Below are 24,808 nucleotides of genomic sequence, written 5' to 3' on the forward strand. Positions count from 1 at the left end.
GGGTGTACCCCCCCCCACCCCTGCTTATTGAAGTAATACATGCAGGTGGAGCTGTCAGTCTGAATGCAGACTGATTTGGTTCTGATAAAAGCTTTGAGAGGCCGGCCAGATGGCCATCATCTCGAGCCAATTGATGTGCTCTAGCTGTTCCTACTTTGACCAAAGTCCATGAACACTGACTGTCCAGGGTAGCTCCCCAACCTTCCAGGAACATAACTGTGGAAATGGTGACCGCTGGTAGAGGCCGCCAGAATGGCCTGCCCACTACAGGTTGGCCTCAGTTTTCCACCACCAGAGATCCTGGTGAAGGTGCTGTGGTATGCTGACAAGGGCTGCTTGGGAGCCTGTCTCCCGATTGATTACAAGAGGCTGAGAAGTGTAGCTGCAGCCTCCTCATTTTGAGCCTCATGTGGGCCACCGCAAGGAGGCATGCCGCCATTATCCCGAGCAGGTTTTGATACCATCATACCGAAGTCACTGTCCAGCTGAGGAAATGCCCTGTGGCAGACCTGATTGCATTGATCTTGTCCTGGGAGAGGAAGATCCTCTATGCCCTCGTATCCCAAATTAGGCCCAAGAATGTTTAAGAATGAGTGGGAAGTAATTGCGATTTCTTGAGGTTGATGGAGAACCCTGACTCGTATAGTGTGTGCATGAGACTGGTTGCAGTGTTCTGGACTCCCTCGGGAGACTCCACTCATCCTAGCCAGTCGTCGAGGTATGGCTAAAGGTGGTAGCCTTCAGCTCGGAGAAGGGCTGCCACAGCCTTCCTTAACCTTGTAAAGACCATTGGGCCGAATTGAGACCAAATGGGAGAACCGTATATTGGAAATGAAAGCCCATGATCATGAACCGGAAGAAGAAACAATGTGGTTCCCAAATAGGGATGTGCAGGTAAGCATCTTTCAGATGCAGGGAGCACATCCAGTCTCCCCCATACAGTGTCTCCATGTTACACTCACCTGGTCTCAGCAAGGATGCTGGGGCACGGTTGCAGCACTCCATTTAAGTGGATACCCCTTATCTGGCTTCTTCCCCTGCAAATATGCTGTGGGCTGCGACAACTGGTGGCACTACTCCTGCATGGATATGAGAAAATGTGAGGATGCTGCTCTGTGAATGTTCTCTCTCTCTCAAACCCTTCTTCCCAAAGTGTGGTGAGCATACGCCGACCCATATAATGAGCTCTCCATCCTGCTACTCTCTGCAGGGGCGCTTCTTGATGGGGCCGAGTTCCTTCACTGGTCCCGTCGTATGTGGTAGCCCAGTCCAGCTGCGACTATCCCCTTCTTATGTTAAATGTCTTTCAGTTCTATTGTCTCTTCTCGCTATTGAAACGTTTTGTATCGTTAATAACTCTCTTCTGATTTCTTCCTGCAGGTGGAATCGCGGCCCAGCAGCGGCCTTGAAGCTTGAGGCAAGCCGGATGGAAGAGGAGAGGATCTGGGATGATCCGGCAACAGGTAAGTAATGATTTAAGGTTTAGCGCAAGGTTTGATGGCGACGCTACCTTGAACTGAATGTCTTAATATCTAACCTTGACTTTCATATCTCTTGCATGTGCCGTCCTCGCGGATGATTATCGCGTCGTGCTGCAGGCTGAAGCTGGAATACTGGATGTGAAGTTAGAAGAGACGCACATGCAGGTGATAACAGGTAGATAAGTATGAAGCTGGAGTCTAAGAGGTGAATCTGCAGTCAGGCGGCGATGAATGTTACGTTGCTTGCAAGTGCAGAATAACGCAAAGCGTTCGCATGAAGGCTGGCTGAGCTTATATAGTCCAGTTCTTAGCCACGCCCACTAGCTCTGGCTTACTGGCCACACCCTGCCACTCCTAGAAGATGTTACACGTGCCACCAGCAGCCACGCCCGAACAGAATGCACGTGAAAGTTCCTGTGATCCTGAATAAAGCACTCCTGCACCAAATAAACGTCTCAGTTTACAATTGTTCATGAGCCTGGCACCGACTGAATCCAGCTGGGCCCCCTGGGCTTGATTGTCTCCAAGGGACGAATAAAAGCTGTGTTACTCCTTGCCCCCATTTCCTGATGGTGCAGGATCTGTGTTCTTGGGCCAGTGGCCAGGACACTCCGGTATCAGTGCTGGCGTAACCATCTTTAACTTTTGAAGGAGTAGGGAAAGATTCAAGGTTGACAGGTCCAGTACAACTCTCAGGCCAGCCTTGTTCTTTTTCTGTATGGCAAAGTTATGAGAATAGACGCCCATGCCTCGCTGTGAGGTAGGAACCACCGCCATCGCCTGAACGCCATGAACGACCGAATCTCCACATGTAGATTTGCTGTCCCAATCTGTGGGAGTGAGGGGGAGGAAAGAGGAGATGGAGGTATGGGCAGATGGAAGCACGAGAAAAACCACTGAGAGAATCCAGGGGTCCACAAACCTTGCTCACCAGGCATGAATATGAAGGGCACCCTGCCTCCCACTGAGAACTGTGGACCTGGATGGCACTGTCACAGTTTTTTTCTTTCGGAGGCTGATGCCTGGGAGGGGGACTGGAAGAACCCCTTGTGCAATGATTTGTGCTGCTTGCTTCGGTGCTGGCTGGGCGACCTGCCTGGCTGCCTAGAAGCCACCTAAGGTATGACCTATGTCAGAGTGTGGGTGACCTTGGCTATAGGTCTTGGGCACGGACTTAGTTAAAACTGACAAACCCTCAGCCGGTTGGGAGCTGTTATTCTTTTTATCAAGCTCCTCGTCCGTAGTTGAATGAAACAAGCCCACCCCCCCTCGAATGGCAGGTCGAGAATGCATTCCTGCACTTCAGATTTAAACTTAGTTGCCATAAGCCAAGTGATCCTATTCATGTCGGTGGCAACACAAATAGTCCTGACAGTGTCTACATGTGCCACTGTCGACTCCATGATATTCTGGGCCACTATCTTTGCCTCTGCCAGACCTGCCTTGAATCGTGCCCGACTGTGTGCCGGAAGCTCAGGAAGGAAGTCTGCAATCTCCCGCCAATGGTTTTGGTTCACCGCAGCAAGCATTATGTCAGCATTGGTCTGTCGCAGGTGGAGCGTAGCATTGGAATAGATCTTCTTCCCATAGGCCTCCAGGAGCCTCCCTTCCCTTCCTAGAAGGGCTGATGTAGGGGCAGATGTGGAGGCTTATGGCTTAAAATACATAAAGGCCGCCGCTATAACTGAGGAATGAGGCCGAGGATGCACCGACAGCACGAGGGCATCCCCCTCTGTCTGCCTATATTTGGCATGTAGGCGGTTAGGTCGATGTAGGTTGCGTGGAATGGGGCTTTACCCAGCCTTTCTGGGCCAAGGCTTCAACATTTTTCTGCAACGGGATGCTGGTTCTTGTGGTTGAGCGATTGGTCAGCACCTCTGCCAATACCCCCGCCTCCGGTTGTTCGACCTGAGGCTGCGGGATACCCAGATACCCTGCGATGCCCGCCAGCCTCTCATGGAAGGCCCTAGCTGAGGAGCAAGTGTCCTGGTCTTCCTCGTCATCCATGTCCCACGCTGTGTCCTGCAGGTCAGGTGCTGCTGATGGAGTGTTGGAAGGTGCTGCGGGCAGCTGTGGCGTGCTGACTGGCAGTGCCAGTGGTTGCAGCGGGGGCTGCGCTGAGGGCGGAGCCGGCGTGACAATTTGATCCTGGGGGGTGCGGGACCTGGACCTGCATAGGAACCGGGGTGTGGTCAAAGACAGGAGGTTGAAGCGGTACAGGAGGAAGCATGTCTTGGATGACCCCCCCCCCCCAATGCCCTCTGAGTATGGTGCCCATTTGAGGCGACTTCATAAGGGTGAGGAACTTCTCGAAGAACCTGTCCTTACTGGTGAGGAGCTTACTTGCGTGGGAGCGGATCCTTGGACCTGTACCTGTTGCTGTGCTCTCACTGTCCCTTGCCTCATGTAGCTAGGATCGGTGTATCACCCCTGCGTGGATGCAGTTGGGTATGAGGTGGACTAGGTAACTGGCGTTGACCAAACCCACTTTGACGTGCATTCCAATGCCTGCATGTTGGAATGGGAAGGCCTGGAAGCAGTGTCATTTTGTCTGGCTGGGTGGCCATTTTATCCTGTACTGCGTACGTGCCTGCTGGATGCCGATTGTTGTACTGGGACCACTCTCCGCCCACACGCTTCATTGCAAAGGCTCGGTCCTTCCCTGCACCTCAGGTAGGGACCAGGGAGCCGGAGTGCCCTGAGCCATGATGTTGGTTGTGCTGGTACTGCGTTTAGACACCCCCTCGGTATCAGAGCAGAGCCCCTTGGGGAGATCCCTGGTACAAGAGTCTTGCGGCCCCTCAGCGGTGAGACCGGGAGGGTCCCTGGACCCTTCAGACATTTGGCTGGTAGCTCATGGAGCCTCGGTCCCCTTGCTGTTCTTAGGACTTGGAACGCCCCTCCTATTTGGACGCTTCCCTGGGAAGGAGTCCCTCATGCGGGGTGCAGAGGAGAACAGGGCACTTACCTTTGGCCTGGTCTTCCTCCTGACTTACTCCTTGAGGTTCTCTGGTGGTGATCTTGAGACCAGCTCCCTCCACCTGGCCAAGTGGTTCTTCAACGAATGCAGTGTGAGCGCGTAGCCATTGTCTGGGCCAAGGCACCCGAGACAGAGCGCGTGTGGATCCGACGTGGGGAAGGAACCCTCGCAGGCCGGACACCTGCTGAATCCCTCCGCAGTCGACATGCGCCGGGGAGGAGTGTGACACCAGAGGACAGAGTACTTTTAACTCTGAAGAAATGACTATGGGAAAAAATATTCTGTGGAAGTGTGTGTAGAATTACAAGGCTTTAGGCCTTACCCAGGAGCGCTGGTGAAATGAGTCCGGGACTGGTGAGTGGTGCCGGTGGGCGTAGTCAGGGGAGCACATGCTAAATTTAAAAGGAGAAGACAATTTTTATTCTGGTGAAAAGGGTTCCGTTTCCCGTCCCTAGCAAGGGACGCCCATACAGTATGGAGAAAAGGGGACGGGATGTAGGAGTAGATGTAACTGGTAGTGATAAGAGAAACATGTAATTGAATACAAAGAAATCATATGCATCAAAGAAATCAGCAAGGTGAGATGAAGTGAATGTATATACGCAGAAATGCAAGGTAGCTGAGACATATAGACGCTTGCTGCAGAAGAAAACAATGTGGCTAAGACAGCCATGAGAAAAAGGTGGACGACAGACTAATGTTGAAACCAATCAAGCTACCTCAGAGAGAGACCAGAGCTGCAGAGCCAGTAGAAACTGGAAAAACAGCTTTGGGTTAAGAACACAGAGGAGTCTAGTGGCCTGGGATCAAGGATGCCACTTCAAGGAATAATTGCAAGGCACAAAGGGAGTCAAGAGGATAAGCCATGTACGTGAGAGATGTTTCTCTTAGATTAAGCAAAGAAGAAAACATCTGCAAGCGCCAAGTATTGGACAGTAAAAGATGCGAAAAGCATATGCAAGGTGGAGTGAGAAAGTCTCCAGAGGGCAGGAGGAGTAATGACACCCAGCTTAATTAAATCAAATAGCAGTAAATAAAAGGACGAAATGGACAAAATCGTGGTGTCCTCACACGTGACTCAGAAGGCAAAAACAAGGGCTACTCATTAAACTCCAGATGAAGATAATGGTGTATCTATACTCCCTTGAAAGTCCCAGAACAGAGAAGAGGCTGCAAGGTCAGCTATAAAGAAGCAGTCTTGGCATGGGGATTGACCGATGATAGATGAAAGACTAATTGGGCAAGTGGGTAGTAATCAGGCATTGCTCTATGCACCAGAGTTTCATTTCGCTTATGTGCTGCTAACGAGCTGAAAGTCCAAGGTTGGGAGAGCATGTCAACCAATCAGCGGGTCTATGTGCTGTTACTCTGCTACAATCTGTATTATACGTATTTAGAGGTGGTTCAAGGCATGCCTTTTAGATAAGGGGCTTTCAGTGATCTTACTAAAACTTATATGATATATAGATACATCTGTTCCCTTAACCAATCTCTTCCTTCAATAGGTTTTACAGTTTGCCACATCACAGATGACATACAATGCGGTATACAAATTGAAGTGGGAGTGCATGGACTACAGTTTGTTGTTCGCCAGATTCCCATACTTTATTTGAACTGACAATAAATTAGTACTTTGCCATATTTTTTGAGTCTATCTGGTTATTTGGGTCTGATATCATTGTTGGTAATTCCATCTGCATCTAGAGCACAATATTGCCCTTGCAGGCTCACTACAGGAGATCCTGTGTGACCCTGCTTGGAACGTGAAGCCAGAGAATTGAGACCACTGTGTCCTGAGAGTCTATTGGAGGGATCCGATTCCCAGGCGAGCCTCTGGCACCAGGAAAATGCAGGATGCCATGAGGCCGCCCAACATCAAAAATTAAAAGGCCGGAAGACATTGGGTACTCTGGAATTTGGTGACCATCTGCAAAATGTGTTGAGCCCTCACCTCGGGTGGCAAGGCTTTCCCCAAGGATGTATCCAGGACTGCTCTGATGAACTGGAGTCTTTGCGATGGTATCATGTGGGACTTCTTGTAATTGAGGGAGAAGCCCAGTTTGAGGAGAGTGGCAGGTTATGCTAAGATGTTAAAGGGTTTGTTCGGGAGAATTGGCCCTGATCAGCCAATAAGACGTAAATCCTCCCCTCTCCTGAGACTCGCTGCCAATACTGCCATCAATTTGGAGAAAACACAAGGGCGGAAAATGGTAGAACTCGAAACTGATAATGAAAACCAGTAACGGCGAACCTCAGGTACTTTCTGTGCTTGTGATGGATAGGCACATGAAAGTAAGCATCCTGCAGGTCCAATGACATCATCCAATCCTGAAGCTGGAGGGCCTAAAGGATCAGAAAAAGAGTGACCATCTTGAACTTGTCCTTCCTGAGGAACTTGTTCCAGCATCTCAAGTCCAAGATGGGTCTCAATCATTTCTATAACCAGTCACATAATAATCTACCTACAATGCAGCTTCAATTGACAACCCCACCTCTCCTTTACAACCTTCCCAAGTATCTACAACACACTGTTATGCCTGTGTCGCATTCGGAACCTCTTGTGGGCGTGGGACGATCGTCCCCGCTTCCCAACACCATCCTTAGGGAATTCTACAAAAAAGAGTTTATCTCTATAGTCACATAAAATGATATTGTCAATCTATGCAGGTGACAGTTTAGTTCTCATCTGTGAACCCCATGTAAATATCCTAAAGTTAGGACATTGGTAAAAGGTTCTAATTGAGCGAATATGTACACTGGACAGATGACCTCATGAGTAACTTCTTAATGGCCAATGATCACAGGTTAAATATGTCCCTTTTTAAATTATGGTTAAGAATTAAGGTTTTATTAGAACCTGCAAGTGTATGATGCTAAGGGGAGACTGCTTTGTTCCAAGTATTAACATATCGTCGGGTTTATTAATATAGTTGGTTTTAGTATTTTTTGGAATTGTTACTGTTTTATGGAAATCTTTGTGGGAATTTGGGTTTTATGTTTTAAAATTGATGTACATCGTTATATAATTTCTTATTAAAAATGTGTAAAGTTCTGTGAACTAAAACACTATAAAACAAAAATGTCAAAAAGGAAATACGACTTGAAAAGATCTCCGGTCAGGGCAAACAGATAGATAGGTCAGAAAGATGTCCCCAAAGTATAGCTATCTTACGTCCACAGCCACTGCAAGAGATCTGGGCTGATGTAGGCTTCATGTCTTGCATTCACGAGCCTTATGTAGCTGCTAACTCCATGCCTCTCTCACCCCCTCAGTTATGCATCACCATTCTTCATGTATATCAGTCTTTGTACCCTAGAAGATGCACGCACACTTTTCACCTCCCACCAGGATCCCCCACAAGGTACCTGGACCCATCTAGCTCACCCCAATTGGGCATTCTACATGCTTACAGAGGACATGCACCTAAAATGAACAGCATATAAAGGGAAATGCCACCACCTATGACAAGAAAAGATTGCAGTTCACCAAAAAAAGGAAAGAGTCCTCCAATGCAAGTCTTCTATGAGAAACTTGACCTAAAACAGTGGCCCCATTGGATCGATAGTCACGGTCATTGCAGTGTCTCATCTGAATGGGTAAGGGTGGGATGAGGGTCACTGCCTCTGTCAGATCCAAGCCGTTTCTCCACCATTCAGCAAATGTTTCTAATGAGCATCGCCCCTTCCAGTACGTGGAATTTTTGCACTCCGGATTTGCACATCTCCAAAGCCTTGATATGCAGAATCCAAAGATCAGAGTGTAAAATGCCAGAGATCCAAAACCAACCAGCAATCTCAGAACCCAGCTAACTCTATATTAGTTATATTCAGTGCAGAGTCTAAAATAAATGGGATTTTAGCAACAGAAGGTACTGTGAATACAATACCATACTCTCCTTATTTGCTAACATCTGGAAAGCTTCAGTAAGTTGCTGCCCAAAAATCATCAAAAGAACAAATAACTTTTTAAGGCTGAGGTGGCCAAAAGTGGTACAAAGAAAGGACAAGTGTAAATTTGACGTAAAAACCATAAACATTTCAGGAAAGAAGAATGCTGTAAACACCATCTGCTGGTTCATCCATAAAGATCATCACACAAGGTCCCTTTTTTCTTCTTTTTCCACAATACAGTTAAGTGATCTACGGGAAACTTAGTGCACTGGCAGCACGAATGTTCATAGGTGTGGGGCTGTTGTTAGGGGCAGGACTACCTTTTCTATTATGCCTTCCATTTACATCACGGGGTAGCAGGGCCCAAATTTCTAAAAAAGTACCTTGTGTTCTTCATGGATGAACCAGCAAATGTTTGAGTGAAATACATCTCTTTCGCTGTGACCAGAAGATATGTGCCTGTAGAAGTGTATTTTGACTGATTTTATTGAAAAACAATGTTGAATGCTTGATGCAAACAAAGAACAAGTAAAATATAAGAAGATGTTATTGGATATTTACAAAACAACTAGTTACAAATCCTTCCACATTGAACGGATAGAAAACACTTGGGGCCTAAATCACAGAAGCTTTTTAGAATGGCAAACCCCCATTGGAAAACGCTCTGTGAGTAAGGGCCTTGATAACTTATTTTGAATTTAGTTTGTACTTCATTTTTTACAATTTTATTTGATTAAGGGGCAGACCTCGCTTGAGAGCAGCAAACCACTGTACAGGGAGCAGGTAGCCAGTGTTTGGTCTGGCATCTTTTAAGAGTAGCACAGTACTGCGAGTTAGTTCTTCGTCAGGTGTTGTTGAAAAACCCACGTTTCGAAATCTTCCATCACGATTTTGCACTGGAGGAGTATAGCCTAGAAAGTAGTACGTTCTAAGGTGCAAAAATATATTGCTAAGCCCTATTCATTGACCTTTTCATCGATTGTAACGCTACTCTCACTATCAATAGCAAATTAAAATAAAAGTACACATTTTAAATTTACAAAGAGAAGTACAATCCTACCTGGTAATGTTTGAAATCCGGTCTTATTTTGATAAGATTTAATACAGACAAGTACTTCATATAAAAGACATAGGCCAGTTCCTCATCTCTGTCCAGCCTAGACTCCTCTGCTTTCTTGAAAATCTTGGAGGCGCCATTTGCATAGCTGATCGAGAAAGAGTGGAAACGAAAATTACAACACGTCTCAGGCATAACTGGATAACCAGCATAGTACTAAAGTGCATTTTTGTTAAGTATTCACATGGAAAGACTCAGTAAAACACTCTGAAAATTAAGCAAGCTGAAATGCACAATTATTAGGAGTAAATGACACATAAGCGAGAAGGAATTCATGATTTCTAAATGATTCCCCTTAATGCTTCATCACTTAACAGAGAACCAGCTTTTGCTTACATTTGTCAAGCCATGTTGAGGATCCAGAAAGTGAATTCTGCTGTCAACTTCAAAGAGAATGTATGTAACACTTCACTACAACACCTTTTTCAACCTAGCGTTATTATAATCATTTGCTTCAGACTATACATTTAGAATGATGGCTGGAAATCACTCTTAATCGCTTGAGCTCTGGGCAATCTCATGTGTCTGTCTGCTCTGCAATTACAGAACTGGAACAGCAAATACAAATTAGGCTTGGGCTCAACCCAAAAAAGGTAATCCAGCCTGAACTGCTAACTCACATCCCATCTGCACAAGACGACAAGCAACAAGCAAGCCTTGCGAAACCCACTCGACCACTGCACAGTCGTATATTTTTAAGAGGGTCGAGCATCCCTTCTGAAATGTTTGTATGCACTGATTGCACTGTCTTTGGCAGTCCACCAGATGGCAGCCGTGCGCCAGCTTAAACTCTTTCCAACCAGGTGGTGAAGACGGACTTGGGGGAAAGAGGGACATCTGGACCAAGGAGTCTTCCTGCACAGGGTTCAACCCGTTTCTGATTTCTCTAAGAAGAGATCAGAGAAGAGCTGGTGCTGAGACCTGGAAGTAGCACAAAAAGGGCATCTGTCTGGCCTAGAACTGGTGTGGTACAATTCAGATTGCCCCATTATCCTCAGTGCAATTTGCAGGGTGGAGATTTGAGCTATGTGATCCACACCTGAACAGGAATAAATTCGATTTTGTAAATATATCATGTTATCGATTTATCAGTCATAAAATGATTGTCTATTAATCAATACATATTTAGATTCTATAAGTAGGCCGAGCTGCTGTATCGAGGTAGAGAAGCACTGCTATTGGTTTAACCAATTAACATATTTTCCATAAACTAGCCGTTTAAAGACCTCCTGATGGTGGGTGATTGGGCTGGGAGAGGTCGAAGGTCAGGATGTGGGTCTGGCCGATCTGGCCAGACGTGTCCATAGAGGACAAATGATTACTGGATAAAGCCATCTGCAGCAGTCTAGGGGGCCTGCCAGACCCCAACTGAGGCACAGTGCAACAATCCCAGTTCCCTAGACTCCAAGCTCAAGAGCTTCAGCAATGAGCAGTTGGACTGCTACAGCTACAGTGTTCTTGTCAGGAGCGAGGACCCAGAGTGGAGGGAAGCTGAGCTTCCATTGGAAGTACTGTGCCTCAGAGAGAATACAAGCAATATGCGGAAGTGTTAAGGGCAATGAGTGTATTGAAATCTGGTTCCTGTGTTGTTAAGGGCTGCTGGGTCAGAACGCCCCCTTGCCCATAACTGATGAGAGGGCAGACGAGATAATCCAATGTTGAACTCAATATAGATATGTAAATTGTTGCCCTTCAAGTTAGCTTTGAGAGGCCAACTCCCGACTCATTTATAATCCGGCTCATCCGTCTGATAGTGAGTTGATTGGCGAGTAATACATGGAGTGTCCTGTATGTGGGGAACTAAGAGGACCAAGCCTTTGTATGCATTGCTAGTAACTTGGAATTTAAAATGTTTTAGCCCTGCGATATTAGGCAGCCGCCTATAGCCTCTTCAGCGAGCCTCTGCAACTGCCGTTTTGCAATAAGGCACAGGCAGATCATTAATGGGTGGATGCATTGTAGGGTACAAGGGTTTGACACTTTAAATAAACACGTTATGCATCAGTTTGCATCCAACGATGTTCTGTCTGCTAACATCTGCTCTATTTAGGACTCCTTTTGCTTATTAAGTCCAAACACAAACTTACACGCAAACCCTTACCTGGTCCTTGCCTGATGGTCCACTGTGCATGGGACCATTTATGCTAACCCTAACAGAAGTCCTAAGAATTAGCCTCATTAGCTCCATGATGGGGGGGGGGGGGGGGCAGCCAATCAGGTGACTAGGAAAGTGGGATTGAACTGCCGGTAAAAACCAGCGTTCCTTCCCACCTGACAGCCGGCTCCTCCCGCCGCCATCTTCCCCCCAGCCTCCGTCCCTTTTTTCAGTATTTTCCTTTACCCCTTCACGCCCCCCCACTTACCCGCTTGTTGTGGCGGCGCAGGCTGGCTGCCGCCGCAGCTGCCGACTCCTCACTTCTCCGGCTGCCATGAAACGGGAAGAGGGACTCCGAAGGGCCCGAATCGTTTCCACCTTTGTTCACCTTTGGGTTACATATCGATCTTGTCTTTCTTTGTTCAATTCAAAAATATCAAAGCGAATAACTGCGTGTTCATATGTGTACTTTCTATATAGGGCTATTGTCTTCCAAAGGACCAGAGAGTCAAGCAACTGTAATCTCAGTTCATGTCTGATTGAAGACAGACAGTGCATTTGGGAGTTTTAATAATGGTCTCCATAAATAGGCTTTCAGCCTCTCCCAGATTTGCGAAGGCAGTTGTAACACAGCCTCTGCCCCATAGGTAAGGATCTGGGCAACCTTTTGTTTGTAAAACGAGACAATCAGCACCACTGAGAAATTCCCATATCGACGGTGCAAAGCCCTTCCCTGATTGTTGAATGAGATTAACTTGGACCTTAAATGGTCATACTTACTGTCCTTTTTCATCCAGGTTTCTATTTACTAAAACCCCTAGATATTTTATGGAATTCACTATTTCAAGCGGTTTTCCACCCACTCTCCATGTGAAACCACAATCTTTCTTTTTGCGGGCCGACTTCATCGTCACCATCTTGGATTTTGCCACATTGACCTTCATGCCATTTTATGCTAGATATTTGTCAAATGTCCCAGTCCGCCGCTGAAGGCCAATTGGCATCAAATCCAGAAAGACCAAGTCATCCGCAAATAGAATACAGGGCACTTCCACCTAGTTTATTTTTTGGGGGAAAGTAGACACATTTTTCTGAGAATCGCTCAGGTCAGCGATGTAAAGACCCAATAGTAAGGGAGATAGGGGACACTTTAGCCCGCGGAAGGTCAGGATCTTCCTGGTAAATCCCTTCTCTGAGAGACAAATCTTTACCGAGGTGTTGGAATACAAAGCCTCCATGGCCTCGACCAGGTCGACAGGACATTGCCAAGCTCGAAACTTGGACCATAGCTTTTCTCTAATGACACCGTCGAAAGCCTGTTCTAGGTCCATAACGCTTAGTATAAGCAGGTTTTAGTGTCCAAGGCTCCCTCTTTAAGGATGTTAATAATAAAGAGGTTGAGTGGAGTCCCAACTCCCTTGACACATCCAGTTTGTCTCGGGTCCAGGATTCCCCTTCTGATGGCCCATGCCTTTAAGTCTCTTAGTAAAACTGTCGCAAACAGTTTCCCCACTGAATCTAAGAGTGTGATAGGGTGGTAGTTCTTGGGATCCGCCTTATCTCCTTTCTTAAAGATGGGGACGATTTTAGCTTCTCTCCAAGTGGATGGAATCACCTTATTTTGCATAATTTGGGCAAATATAGTAACCAGGAGTTTTCCCCATAGCCCCTTATTTTTTTTCAATACTTGATTGGATAGTCCATCCGGCCCAGCCCCCCTAGATGAGCTCAAATTACCAATCATCCTCAGGGCTTCTTCCTCACCGAAATGGAATTTCCAACTTGGTGTAATGGCATCACCTTTCTCCTTTTCCACCCTACCAGGGTAAGCAAATAGGGCAGTGTAGTGGGAAACCCATGCCTCTTCGAAAACCATACTTATGAAATCAGCTCTATCAGCTTCCAGAGGTTTTGGATATTCTTTGCACAGACCGTTTTTAACATGTGCTCTGCATTCCTTTGGGCTCTCCCTATTCTAGAAGAAGTTAGCCAATTTCAATATTTATGCCTAGCTTTTTGCATTATTTCCTTCTTAAATGGGCCTCTCTCTCTGTGGAGCTTTCTAATTGGGGTACCAATATCTCGTCTCATCATCAGCAGGTCAAAATCATATGGATGTTTCCAGACCCAATTGCCTTTTCCCATACCATTATGTTTCAGAATTTATTGCTTCAGGATTCCCAGGAATTCTACGCTATTTGGTTAGGTTTTGGTAAGAGCTTTATACCGACTAGTAATTTGAGCGATGTCTGGAGCTTTCAGCCTCAGACGATTCTTACCCCATTCCAGCTCTACTTCCCCCCCATTTTATCCAATCGCTTTGTTGGTTCCAATACCGAGATCGAGACTGCTAACAGATCATGGTCACTAGATCTTTGCTGTAGTATCTCAAAGCGATTCACACACTGCCTCAGATTCTCAGATATAAAGCAATCAATGCAGGATTTTTGAGCCCCACAGCACCACGTACATCGTCCCGGGATATCACCCTTAGTTTGTGCGTTCAGCATACACATAGCTCACCCATGCATGCCCAGTATCCATTTTCAAGCTCTTATCCCATTCACACTCCAATAGAGAGGAACCTTCCTTGTTAAGGAGTTTGATGTTTTAGTCCCTGCATAGAATTATTTTAGCGTCATCCCAATCCCTGACCACCTTACCCATCGCACTAAAAATCGACTCTATAAATTTGATTTCTTTGGTCAGATTGACTCTCCAGTAGATGTTGACAATGAGATAAGTGGCACAGTTCCTATCCATTGCTCTTGTTAAGAGTCATAATTTGGGCATATGGATTTGGGTACTCAATACTTGTAACAATTAAACCAGATCCCAGATCACATCAAGAGTCAAGAGTCAAGAGTCCTGAAAAAGGCCATCCAATTATTCCTTTCAGAGCTGGATTTAAGTAAGCAACAAACCCTTCACACTGTGGCACAGATCTTAACCATGTTTCTTGGAAACAGAACATGTTGAACTGTTCCAGAAGCAGGGATTTTTCACCAAACAGCGTTTGAAATCCTCACGTGTTCCATGAGATAATTCTGAGATCTTTCAAATGGTCTTGGCTATTAGTCTATTCCCTTCCCGACTTTTCCAGGGCCCCAGATAGCCAGTTCCCATGCACTAGCATCTTTGGTTGCTGCAACCGATTCGTCTCTGTTTAGATTTTTCTGTATTTTCTGGTTTTCGACTGTAAACTTCAATGTCCTTTTCAGATAAAGAAAGAGGCTCTGACTTCATTAGATTCATGGTCTTACTTGAGGTTTTGCCTCCTGTTTTCAGTGAAGTCTGTCTTGTGTCCGTTTTTGTTTTTTCTTTAATTCTGTCGCTTGGTTTCAGTTTGCTCTAATTCTCTCACGGTATTCACTTATATCGTACCCCAGGCGGAGGAACCTTTGATTTAGAGATAGTAGGAGGTCTTTCTTGGACTGTGAGGCAAGATGCAGAATAACCCAATCTGTCTGCTTACCTAGAACAAATTCCACAATTTTGATATCAGCTAATGATATCTGTCTTTGTGGGAGGATGCATTGCAGCAGTCTGAAAAATGTCTTCTGTTTAATATCGTAGACTTTGAGCCCTCAATGACTCTTTCCAAGTAGATCTTGGGACTGGCATTAGACGTTCCAGTGGCCGGGGCTCGTTGGTTGCTTTTGTTCCTTCTGTGAAGTGGTCCCACTGCCCTCTTCTTCCTTTGGGGCTAGAGCCCACCCCTCTTACACTGGCCTTTTGCCCGGTTTCTTTGTGGTTATTCATTCTCTTTTCCTCCAATGTTCTAAACCTCACTGGGCCGTTCGAAGCTAGGTGGGGCAGTTGCTTGGGGATGGATTTAGGCTTTACTGCACTCAGAGGTTGAGTAGCTAGGGTCATTTGGTTCTCAATTTCAACCCAGAGGAACTCATATTATTCCAACTGTCATCTTCCTCCACTACCCGATTTCTGCAATTAAATCACTTAGGCAGGTATCAGACAATTCAACTATTTCCTCTGATCTAGGCGGCTCCTGAAATGCCACATCACCAGCCCCTTCCACCAACGGCAACGTGAGCCCTTTCCTTGCATGTTTAGATGTTGGTCTATCATCCGTTGGCGGAGGTGAGCGCGGATTCCTTAAGAACGCTCTAGAGCCATTTCACTTCCTTTTAGGCATAGATGACATTTTTTGATTTTTTAGCCTGTTGCATATTTTTTCTTTGGTCAGTCATAGGATTTTTAATGACCTCCTTTGTCTTATTTGATTTAAACAGAGCAAAAATGTCTTCCTCAGTTGCAGTACTGAGTGGCTCAAAGTGGTTGGACGGAATCGTAATTACCTCCTCAGACGAGCCTTTCTTTTTTCACTTAATGATTGCACAATGGGGTCTCTATCCATTTCCTTTGGCTGTTTATAATGGGCTTGTATCCATCGGCAATCTTCTAATAGTGCGTCCATCAATAAGGATTTATCAGCCATTTCTCGCCTCGCCAAGTCACACAGACGGTTTTGCCACCTTGCTGAGGTTTCTGCCTCCTTGTCCAGCCGAGAGTCGACCTTACTCGCCAGTATTTCCAATCGCTACATTTTACTATACATGGCAGCAATAATGGTCGATTTATCCTGCAAGGTATTACAGAGGACCTCATAGAGCTTAGCGAACAGTGTTAAAGATGCTGACAAGGATGCCATCACCATCTCCTGGAAGTAAGCTTGTTCGTCAACTTGCGATTGCCCCACGATTTCCACTTATTCCATTGAAACTTCCCCAATGTGTGGAGGGAGGAGGCTGATGAGGGCATTGAACAATCACTCTTTCCTCAGTCTCATCTTGCGTCCTAGATTCCTCCCTGAGCTCCCCACATACAACCCTTTCACTTTGCAGAATGTCCTCCTCATTTATAACAAGGGTTTTACGTTCTTTTTCTTGCGACATCTTCATCATGTATTATCTGCGGCTGGGCAGACTCTTGGTCGATTTGATCAGTCTGTTGCTGGACTGACTTCAGCATCACCTGTCTCTCATAAGTTCCCGGTGGGGGGGGGGAGGGAAGGAGCTGTCAATCCCTTTCCGAGCTCCTGTAACTCTGCACTCTTATCGCCTGTTTCAGCAATTCATCCAACGCCAAGAGCCTTTCTTTAACACAAGACAGGCTAATTCTTTTCTGTTGTGCGATTTTTCTGGTCAGTTCTGTTAATTCTTTTGCTAAGTGGGCTGCTAGGTCTGCATTACAGCCACTTACTGACACAGAGGTTTGCTCGCCCACACTCTCACTTGTGCCGATAGATGCTGTAAGTGGTTGATCAGCTTCAAACCGGCTTTCAGGATAGTTGTCCAGATTATCAATGGCCGTATCCTCCAAGAGGCTTGTACATTCTTTTTGCGCTGCCAGCGCCTGTATTGTCGGTATATGGATGTACTAGATTCTAGATCAGACATTACTGCCACTGAAACAGCTGGTACCCTAGGTTTAACATGCCCCCCTTGCTCATTTAAATCACCCTGCATATTAGGCATCCTTGGGAGAAGGGTAGCTCCGCAGAGAGTGGGCCGCTGGCCCTCCTGGGCTTTCGCGGCAAACACTTCAGCACAAGCAATCGGCCGCTGGTATAAGTTCACTAATCGTTCATCTTCAATTTTGTGCTCCCACTCCCCATTGTCCCCGAGCACCTGGGCATTACCGTTGTCCCCGAGCACCTGGGCATTAAATACACAGTCCGTCAGAGATAATGTGCTAAGGAACATGCTGTGATTGTCCGTTAGCAAATTTTCACTCGCAATTTCTGCTCCAGAAGCAGGCATATTGCACACACTACCACGCCTTACCTGAAGTTATATGCGGGCACCTCGGGAACTAGCAACGGTTTTCATTCGCCACTAGGGACTCAGCAATCTTCCTACACAAACCGCAGCAAACTCCAGACAGCTCCACTTAGCACCACTTTAAACTTGAACCTTTTACCACTTTTTGCAAGGATCGCTGTGCCTTTCCTCGCCGAACTCCGACATACACTTTCTCTCACTTCCGCTTCGCTTCCGCTCGATTTTGCAGTATTTCACTCCAGTAGTGCCTGGAGTTTGAGCAGGGTTTAAAGCAAATATAAATATAATAAAGCAATGCCTGATTAGCAGATCTCTCTTTCTGAGCGAGAGTCACTAGCATAATTTTAAAACTCAGCACTGCCTCCCTGCGCAGGTGGCATTCGGTCACTCCCGCCACTCTCCCAGAAAAAAAGGGCTGAACAAATCCTTCTAAAGGGTTGGCTCATCACCAAGGCGACTGTACCTACCGAGAGCATCAGCACTTGGGTGTTGCAATCCAGGTTTATGCTGCATATTCATGGTCAATCCTTGTACGGAAATGTCCAAATGCAAGAGCTTTGGATTCCACCCCTGTATAGCCATTAACCACTTGAGAGGCCACCGTAAATCTTGCATTTGCTATCCTGTTACTTCAGAGGAGATTTGAACCCCTCCCCCTCCAATAGCCTCATCTGTGGCTTCTGTGTGTTGCAGGTCCGGGAGGGGGATTTAACGGTCAGTTACCAGAGCTAGCACCAAGTAATTCCTGATTTAATGTGGTTTCAGTCAGCTGACATGAAACACTTTGTCTCTGCCTAGCAGCCTTGATATCAATGAGATTTGATATTTTATTTATATCATGCTCATACACAGGCGTTTCAGAGCGCGACCAGGCAAAGGGAGCGGAACAGGGGAGAGAAACAAACAACGATCTTACTAGGCCCAGTGACATTGATAACGTGCAAGTGCATGGGGTAGGGAAAGTACATGGGAGGAGGGAGAAATTGGAAAGTGCAGAGCATAAGAGAGGACAAGATAAATAATAAATAAATAAATACGGTGATCTATAACAGTGGTAGTGCAGCCTGTGAGGGGAAAGTGCAAGGTTAGTCAGACAGGTAGTATCTGATCAGTGCAGACAAAGAGTGGGGGGGCTGTATGGGTACGGATACAGGCCCCAGTGCAAGGGGTGGCCAGGGGGCAGTGCAGGAGGGTGGCAGAGTGAGCAGGTACCTGGGCCCGATGGACAGAGGGTGGCCAGGTGCAGCATTGCTGAGAGAGAAAGCAGATCAGCAGGGAAGAAGAGGGGCAAAGGCAGAGGCGAAGAGGAAGGTCTTGAGGAGCTTCCAGAACCGTAGATGGTTCTCCTCCAGTTTCAAGGTGGCAGGTAGGCAGTTCCAGAGGGAGGCCCCAGCAGAAGACAAAGCTCTACCACCACCTTGTTTCTTTGAAAAACGACTGACCCTGAGGGAGTAGGAGGTAGAGGAGTGAAGGGATCTAGAGGGGAGGTATTTACAGAGGGATAGTTGAAGGTAATTAGGACCCAGGCCCCAGAAAGCCTTGTGGACAATGCAAAGGGTTTGAAATGTAATCCTTGCAACCACAAGGAGCCAATGAAGGGATTTCAGAGCTGGAGAGATGCGATCCCAGGGCTTGAGGCCAAGGTCAAGTCTCGCAGTCCTTTTCTGGATTAGTTGTAAAGGGTGGAGAGTTGAGGCAGGTAGATTTAGAATGAGGCTGTTACAGTAGTCCAACCTAGAGAGAATCAGAGCTTGGAACACAAGGAGCTTCTGAGGAAAAAAAAAACAAGTGGCTTCTGAGGGAAGGAGAGGAAAGGAAGAGTGCCTTTAAGGAGGTGCAGTAAGAGGTTAGACTTTTTGGAGACATCAGAGATGTGTGCAAAGAAGGAAAGTGTGGAGTCAAAGATGACCCCAATGTTCTTAGCTTCGCTGTTAGGGGCAGGAGGAGGGTCAAGGGAGGCCAGCCAGAGAGTGAGGGGAAAGGATGGAGAGGGTGTACCAATGAGGAGGATCTCAGTCTTGTTGGTGTTTAAACAAAGATCATTTGCGGCACACCAATTTCAAATGGCGATTAGGCAGTCAGAGATGAGGCAAGGAGAGGAGGTGGCCGAGGGAAGCCTGAAAATGAGTTGGGTGTCATCAGCATAGCACTGGGAATTTGAGCAGAAAACGGAAATGCAGTAGGCGAGAGTTGCCAGGTATTGATTGAAAAGCCAGGGTGAGAAGTTAGACCCCTGGGGAACACCGCAGGTAGAGAGGGACATAGAGGATAGGAAGGACCCAAATTGTACCTAGAAGGGTCGATCAGAGGGAAAAGAGGTCAGCCAGGCCAGAGCCTAATTGGTGATACTCAGGTTGTCACAGAGACAATTTAGCAGGGTTGTATGGTTGAACGTGTCAAAAGTAGAGGAGAGATCAAGTAGGATGAGGACAGATGGAATGTTATAGTCAAGGTTGGAGAGCAGGTCTTCACGGATGTTCAGGAGAGAAGTTTCCGTACTTCTGGCAGCTCTGAAGCCAGATTGGTGGTCATGGAGAGAGCCAACTGTCTCAGAGTGAAGGTTAAGCTGAGAAATGGCAAGCTTTTCCAGGAGCTTACCCAAAAAGGGAGTAATGGAAATTGGGCGATAGATTGCCGGACAAGAGGGATCAGCTGTGGATTTCTTGAGGAGAGGATGCACAAGGGAGTGCTCCAGAGGGGAGGGGAAAGATCCAGAAGCAAAGGAGAGGATGGAGAAGTCGGCAAGGGCCGGAGCAAGAGTATCGATGTGGTCCTTAATAGTTTTGGAGGAGCAGGGATGGACCTGTCTTGAGGAGGCTTTCATAGATCGGACTTGTCTAGCCCGCAAACCAAATGAGAATATTTGAACGCTGAACAAATAAAGCACAAACGTAGCACCGGAACAAGTCTCCATATAAGATGTCTGTATGGGAAAAGTAGGATTAAGTGAAATCCTAAACAAACACATGATAAATAATTAAGCACAGCAGCAGCACTTGTATGAGTCCCCTCCATATGAGATAGTTAATCTCGCTGATCTTCTCCAGTACCACAGATTCCAGTTCACTGATCTTGAAGCACAATGAGTTTGACAGGTTTCAATACCCAGACCAACTGCCCAAGAGTGTATTCTGTAACTGTGGCCTTCAGGTTGTGCCAGTGTTTCATCAATTAGGGCTGTCATCCAAATTCTTTATGGACTGTTCCACATACTGGGCCATTCAGAAATTCAACCTAAGAACATAATTCACTATGTTGTGCGAGAGCTTTGGAGGTTACTTTGATAACTCCTAGCTCAGCCGCTACCTGATCCTGACCCTGGGGCTGGTGTTATGAGGGAGGATCATGTGGGAGGAGAAGGCTGTCGTGATAAGGTGGTGACCCCATCAGGAGAGACGTGGTATTCTGCACTTTCTAGAGAGGAAGACCTTGCAATACCTAAATTCTTGATGGCCTGTTGTCACCATGTAAATCCTACTCCTTGTAAAACCCAGATAACATTTTCTGACAATCCCTGTAGTCAAGATACCATTCATACCTCACACACATACAACACAAACCTAACATACCCAGTTTCTCTACATTTTTTGAGTAAATGTTCTAAGCAATATCATTGTAGAACTTTGATGAACTCCAATTCCCATAAAGCCTCAAGTACTGAAATGAGGAAGAGGAGTAAAGAGTTGATGCAGATTGAAGAAAGCTCAAAGATGAATGCGCAGACCAGTTGTTTGAATGTCCATGGGTGCGCAGTACATTTAAATATGTCATCCGCACTCGAATGTCAGAAACAGCTGAAGAAGGAAGCAGTACGGGAAGGGACAGTACTGGAGGTAATTCCAGAAAGCGGCTCACAATTTCAAGAGCTACAGGCCAGCGTGGCAAGGGACCGGGAGAGACGCTGCAGGTACCACTGGAGGACCGTTTGAATACCGGCAGTAGCAGGAGGGCAACCAGAGATGCGATCGTGCTGAAAGGCAGCAGTCTTTGCTCACGGACGTGGAGAGAAACCAGGTGAGCGCGAAGCTGCGAGGAGAGCTGGAGGAGGGTCTGCAGAGCAGAGGAGGTCATCCCGGAGAGGACGCTTCATCGTAACAACGTACCACGGGTCGGGAAACACTACAACACCAGTGAGTCCACCAAGAGCAATAGGGGACTCTGCGGCGTGCCGACTGTTATGCTCACCTGGTATCCAAAGGGACGCCACCCAACCGGGTTACTCGCTGGTATGCTTCTCAGCTTTGCCCTGATGTGGTCTGCAGGGAAGGTTCTGCCTTGTGGTAGAATTAGGCGTGCTCTCCGTCCTGCCTTCTTTGCAGGGGCGCGTTGTCTTTCATGGTGGGCGAGTGTGGTCCAGTTACTTCACGGACGCCGGCCCGTTTGATATTGTTCAGGTAGGTCTTATTGCTGTTCTTTAGTTTTGTTACTATCCTGCATGCCTTTCTTTCTTTAAACTGTCTTTTTTCTCCCTTAGTTATGCTGAGCTTCAGCGCGGCGAACTGGCTTGGTTGAGCCCCGCTGGTAAATGATGGCGCATTAAGAGCACTAAAATGCGGTAAGTAAGCGCTATGCGCAGCGCTGCAAAGTCTTGCCTTTGCTAACCTGTGTTTTCCTTCCTTGTAGGTCGCAGTGTTCTTCAGCGCGAGTGGAATGTCCAGAGTGGTGCCAGCCGAGAGGCGACCAGCCAGCTAAGCCTTTTGAGTAGTTTGTAATTTGTAAATGTCTCTACTGCTTTCTTTAATGTTGCCTCTATCTTCCTCTTTCAGGTTGTTCTGTCCGGGAGGCATGCAGATTCGAGGAAGCTGTTCTCAGTAGCTGCGAGTGTTTAAAGATGAAGGCTGCAGGTAAGATGCTGTTGCTGCTAATGATGTTCCTTTTGCCTCCTTGCAGGTTCTGCTTCTCCGAGGTTCGAGGGAATAGCTGGACACGGTGAGGGTCACGTTGCAAGCTACAAAGTAACACGAAGCGTGTTGTCTTGCTCGAGTGTGGTTTAAATAGCCCCAACAAAATAGTCCAGGTAAAGTAGTCCCTAGGCTACCACACCCAAAACACTAGATCGCATAGCTTGGTTCCTAGGAACCAAGCTATGTGGATGCCTCCATGTTGGCTGACAATACAATAAAGTAGTTCCCAAGCACATTGTTTTTCATGGTGTATGAGCCTGGCAACATAGGCGCCAGGACTGGCCCCATGAAGGCTTTTGGAGAGGATGCCAGGCTCTGGAGGCCGGAGTCCTGACTCCACCTAGCCAATGGGTTTGCCAGAGGGGGTTTTGGGCGAGGGTCGTGACACCAACAGGCATGGAAGCCCGCAAACCAAATGAGAATATTTGAACGCTGAACAAATAAAGCACAAACGTAGCACCTGAACAAGTCTCCATATAAGATGTCTGCATGGGGAAAGTTGGATTAAGTGAAATGCTAAACAAACACATGATAAATAATTAAGTACAGCAGCAGCACTTGTACAAGTCCCCTCCATATGAGATGTCAAGGTGGGGAAGGTTGGAACAAGTAGAACCTCAAGTAAATAGAAGTGGAGACACAGTGAAGCAATATAGCTGATACTAAAAGGACATCAAAATTGAGACGAAGTCCTGGTGGAAAGAAGATACCAGGCAGTGAACATTCGGGAGGCAGAGGATTCCCGGCAAGGTAGTATACCAAGATATCCAGCTAAATTGGATATAGAGTGGCAATATACCAGTCAGGAGAGTATACCAGGGGATCTGTAAAACCCAGAAGGAAGATTCCTGGTAAAGGAGTAAACTAGAAGATCAGGCTAAGTTGTATAAAGAGTGGCATATACATGGCAGGAGATTATACCAGGGTGTCTGTAAGATTCCTGGCAGGGGAGTATACCAGGAAGTCTATTAAAGTTGCCTAAAGAAACTTGCTTATTTTGCAAGGTATATGGTAAGGAAGTATACTGAGCATTTTTGGTTATCCTAAAAGAAGTGTTAATTGAAAAGTAATTTTGCCATTTTCAGGGAATTATATTTGAGAGAAACACCTTTGCTATTCTCAAAGAACTGTTAATTGAGAGAGACGCTTTTGCCACCCTCAAGGAACTGTTAATTGAAAGAGACATGTATTTTGCCATCTTACTTTAATATCCAGGGCACGTGAACCACCATCTGATTCCAAGGGTTTATCCTTGGAGGAAACGACTTCCGTTGGATTTATTTATGAATCAATTTTACCAAACATAAGTTAGAGACATTTTCTTTGCACCCTTAGTTGATCATTTCTTGTGTGAGGGTCGTATTGGTATGGTTTGGACAGAAGGACAGTGTATAAGTTTGACGAATCAACATAGACCCATCTTTAATTTTAGTTTTCTAGGTAGGGAAACTCCCTTTAGGATATGGACAGAGAGGCCTTCACCCAACCTATTTGTTTTAATAAAGAGGTCTGATATTGAAAATACTACAACCTTGTGTCCACCTCTCATTTCCGACCCCTCACATTACCCTCCCACCCTTCTCTGACAAGCCCCTAATATGGTGACCAAACAGAAACTTAAAGGGACTGAACTCTACTCTATTAGGTGGCACAGCAGGCATGGTATATGGCTATGCCACATTATGTTGAGGTGCTCACCCAAGCCACCTATCATGCCTTTCATGGTGTTGTTGAATCTCTCCACAAGCACATTAATTTGTGGATAAAAAGCTATAGATAACTTACAAGTAACTCTGCACTCTGACAAGCCAGGAATGAGACTGGCACACAAGGAAGTCATGGTTTTGGTCAAAGACTTTTAGTAAAATAAAGGAGATGGGTAAATGCCTCGCTGTCCCTGCTCTAAGAGGTGTTTCCCTACCTAAAACCAAAACTAAGGGTCTGTCAATGTCCAAATGTCCAAAGCAAAATCGTCCGCTGTCCAAAGTACAATTCTGGCCCTCACATTCTCTCTCAAATCCTTAAGTGAAAAGGGTAATGTCTTTAGCCGTAAGTGGTTCACAAATGTAAAAAAAAAAAATACGGGAAAATGCGTAACTCCAACATAAAGGTTTAAACAGGATAGAATTCCTTATTCCAGGGGGCGATTCCCTTCCCCTGGATTTCTCCTCCCTTGGTTGCTTATTCAACAAGGTCAGTTCCTTGGGTTTTTTTCTCAAAGTAATAACACAACTAGTGTACTAAACAACTTGGCACTGTCTCAATATGAGTTTTTTTTTTTTTTTTTATAGTTTAAAATTTTTGACAAATCCCAGACACTGGGCTATCACAGCGTTTGTACAGCATATTGGTAAGAGTTCGGTGGATATTGAGTAAAACAGGTAAATACACGGTGTCGCAAGGAAAAATCAGAAGCACGCTGTTAGTCATATTTGTCAAACAGCCACGTCTTGGCAAGTTTTTTAAAGGTTGGGAATGAATGTTCATTTGCGAATGTGCGCTGGTAGTGCATTCCAAAGTGTGCGAACCCTGATGC

At 46.2% G+C, this 24,808-nt stretch overlaps 1 protein-coding gene across 2 annotated transcripts in view; it reads right to left on the reverse strand.

The window, feature by feature from the left end:
* The window catches only part of USP8 (ubiquitin specific peptidase 8), a 1,053,131-nt gene that overhangs the window by 871,718 nt on the left and 156,605 nt on the right, over positions 1-24,808 (reverse strand). For both annotated transcript variants that reach the window (XM_069624966.1, XM_069624967.1), the window contains exon 3: positions 9,413-9,557. In XM_069624966.1, the coding sequence (XP_069481067.1) occupies positions 9,413-9,557 (145 nt within the window). The remainder of the gene's footprint in view (positions 1-9,412; positions 9,558-24,808) is intronic.

The sequence above is a fragment of the Ambystoma mexicanum genome, chromosome 11 (assembly GCF_040938575.1).
Source record: "Ambystoma mexicanum isolate Mex_15411 chromosome 11, UKY_AmexF1_1, whole genome shotgun sequence".
In the NCBI taxonomy this organism is placed as follows: Eukaryota; Metazoa; Chordata; class Amphibia; order Caudata; family Ambystomatidae; genus Ambystoma; species Ambystoma mexicanum.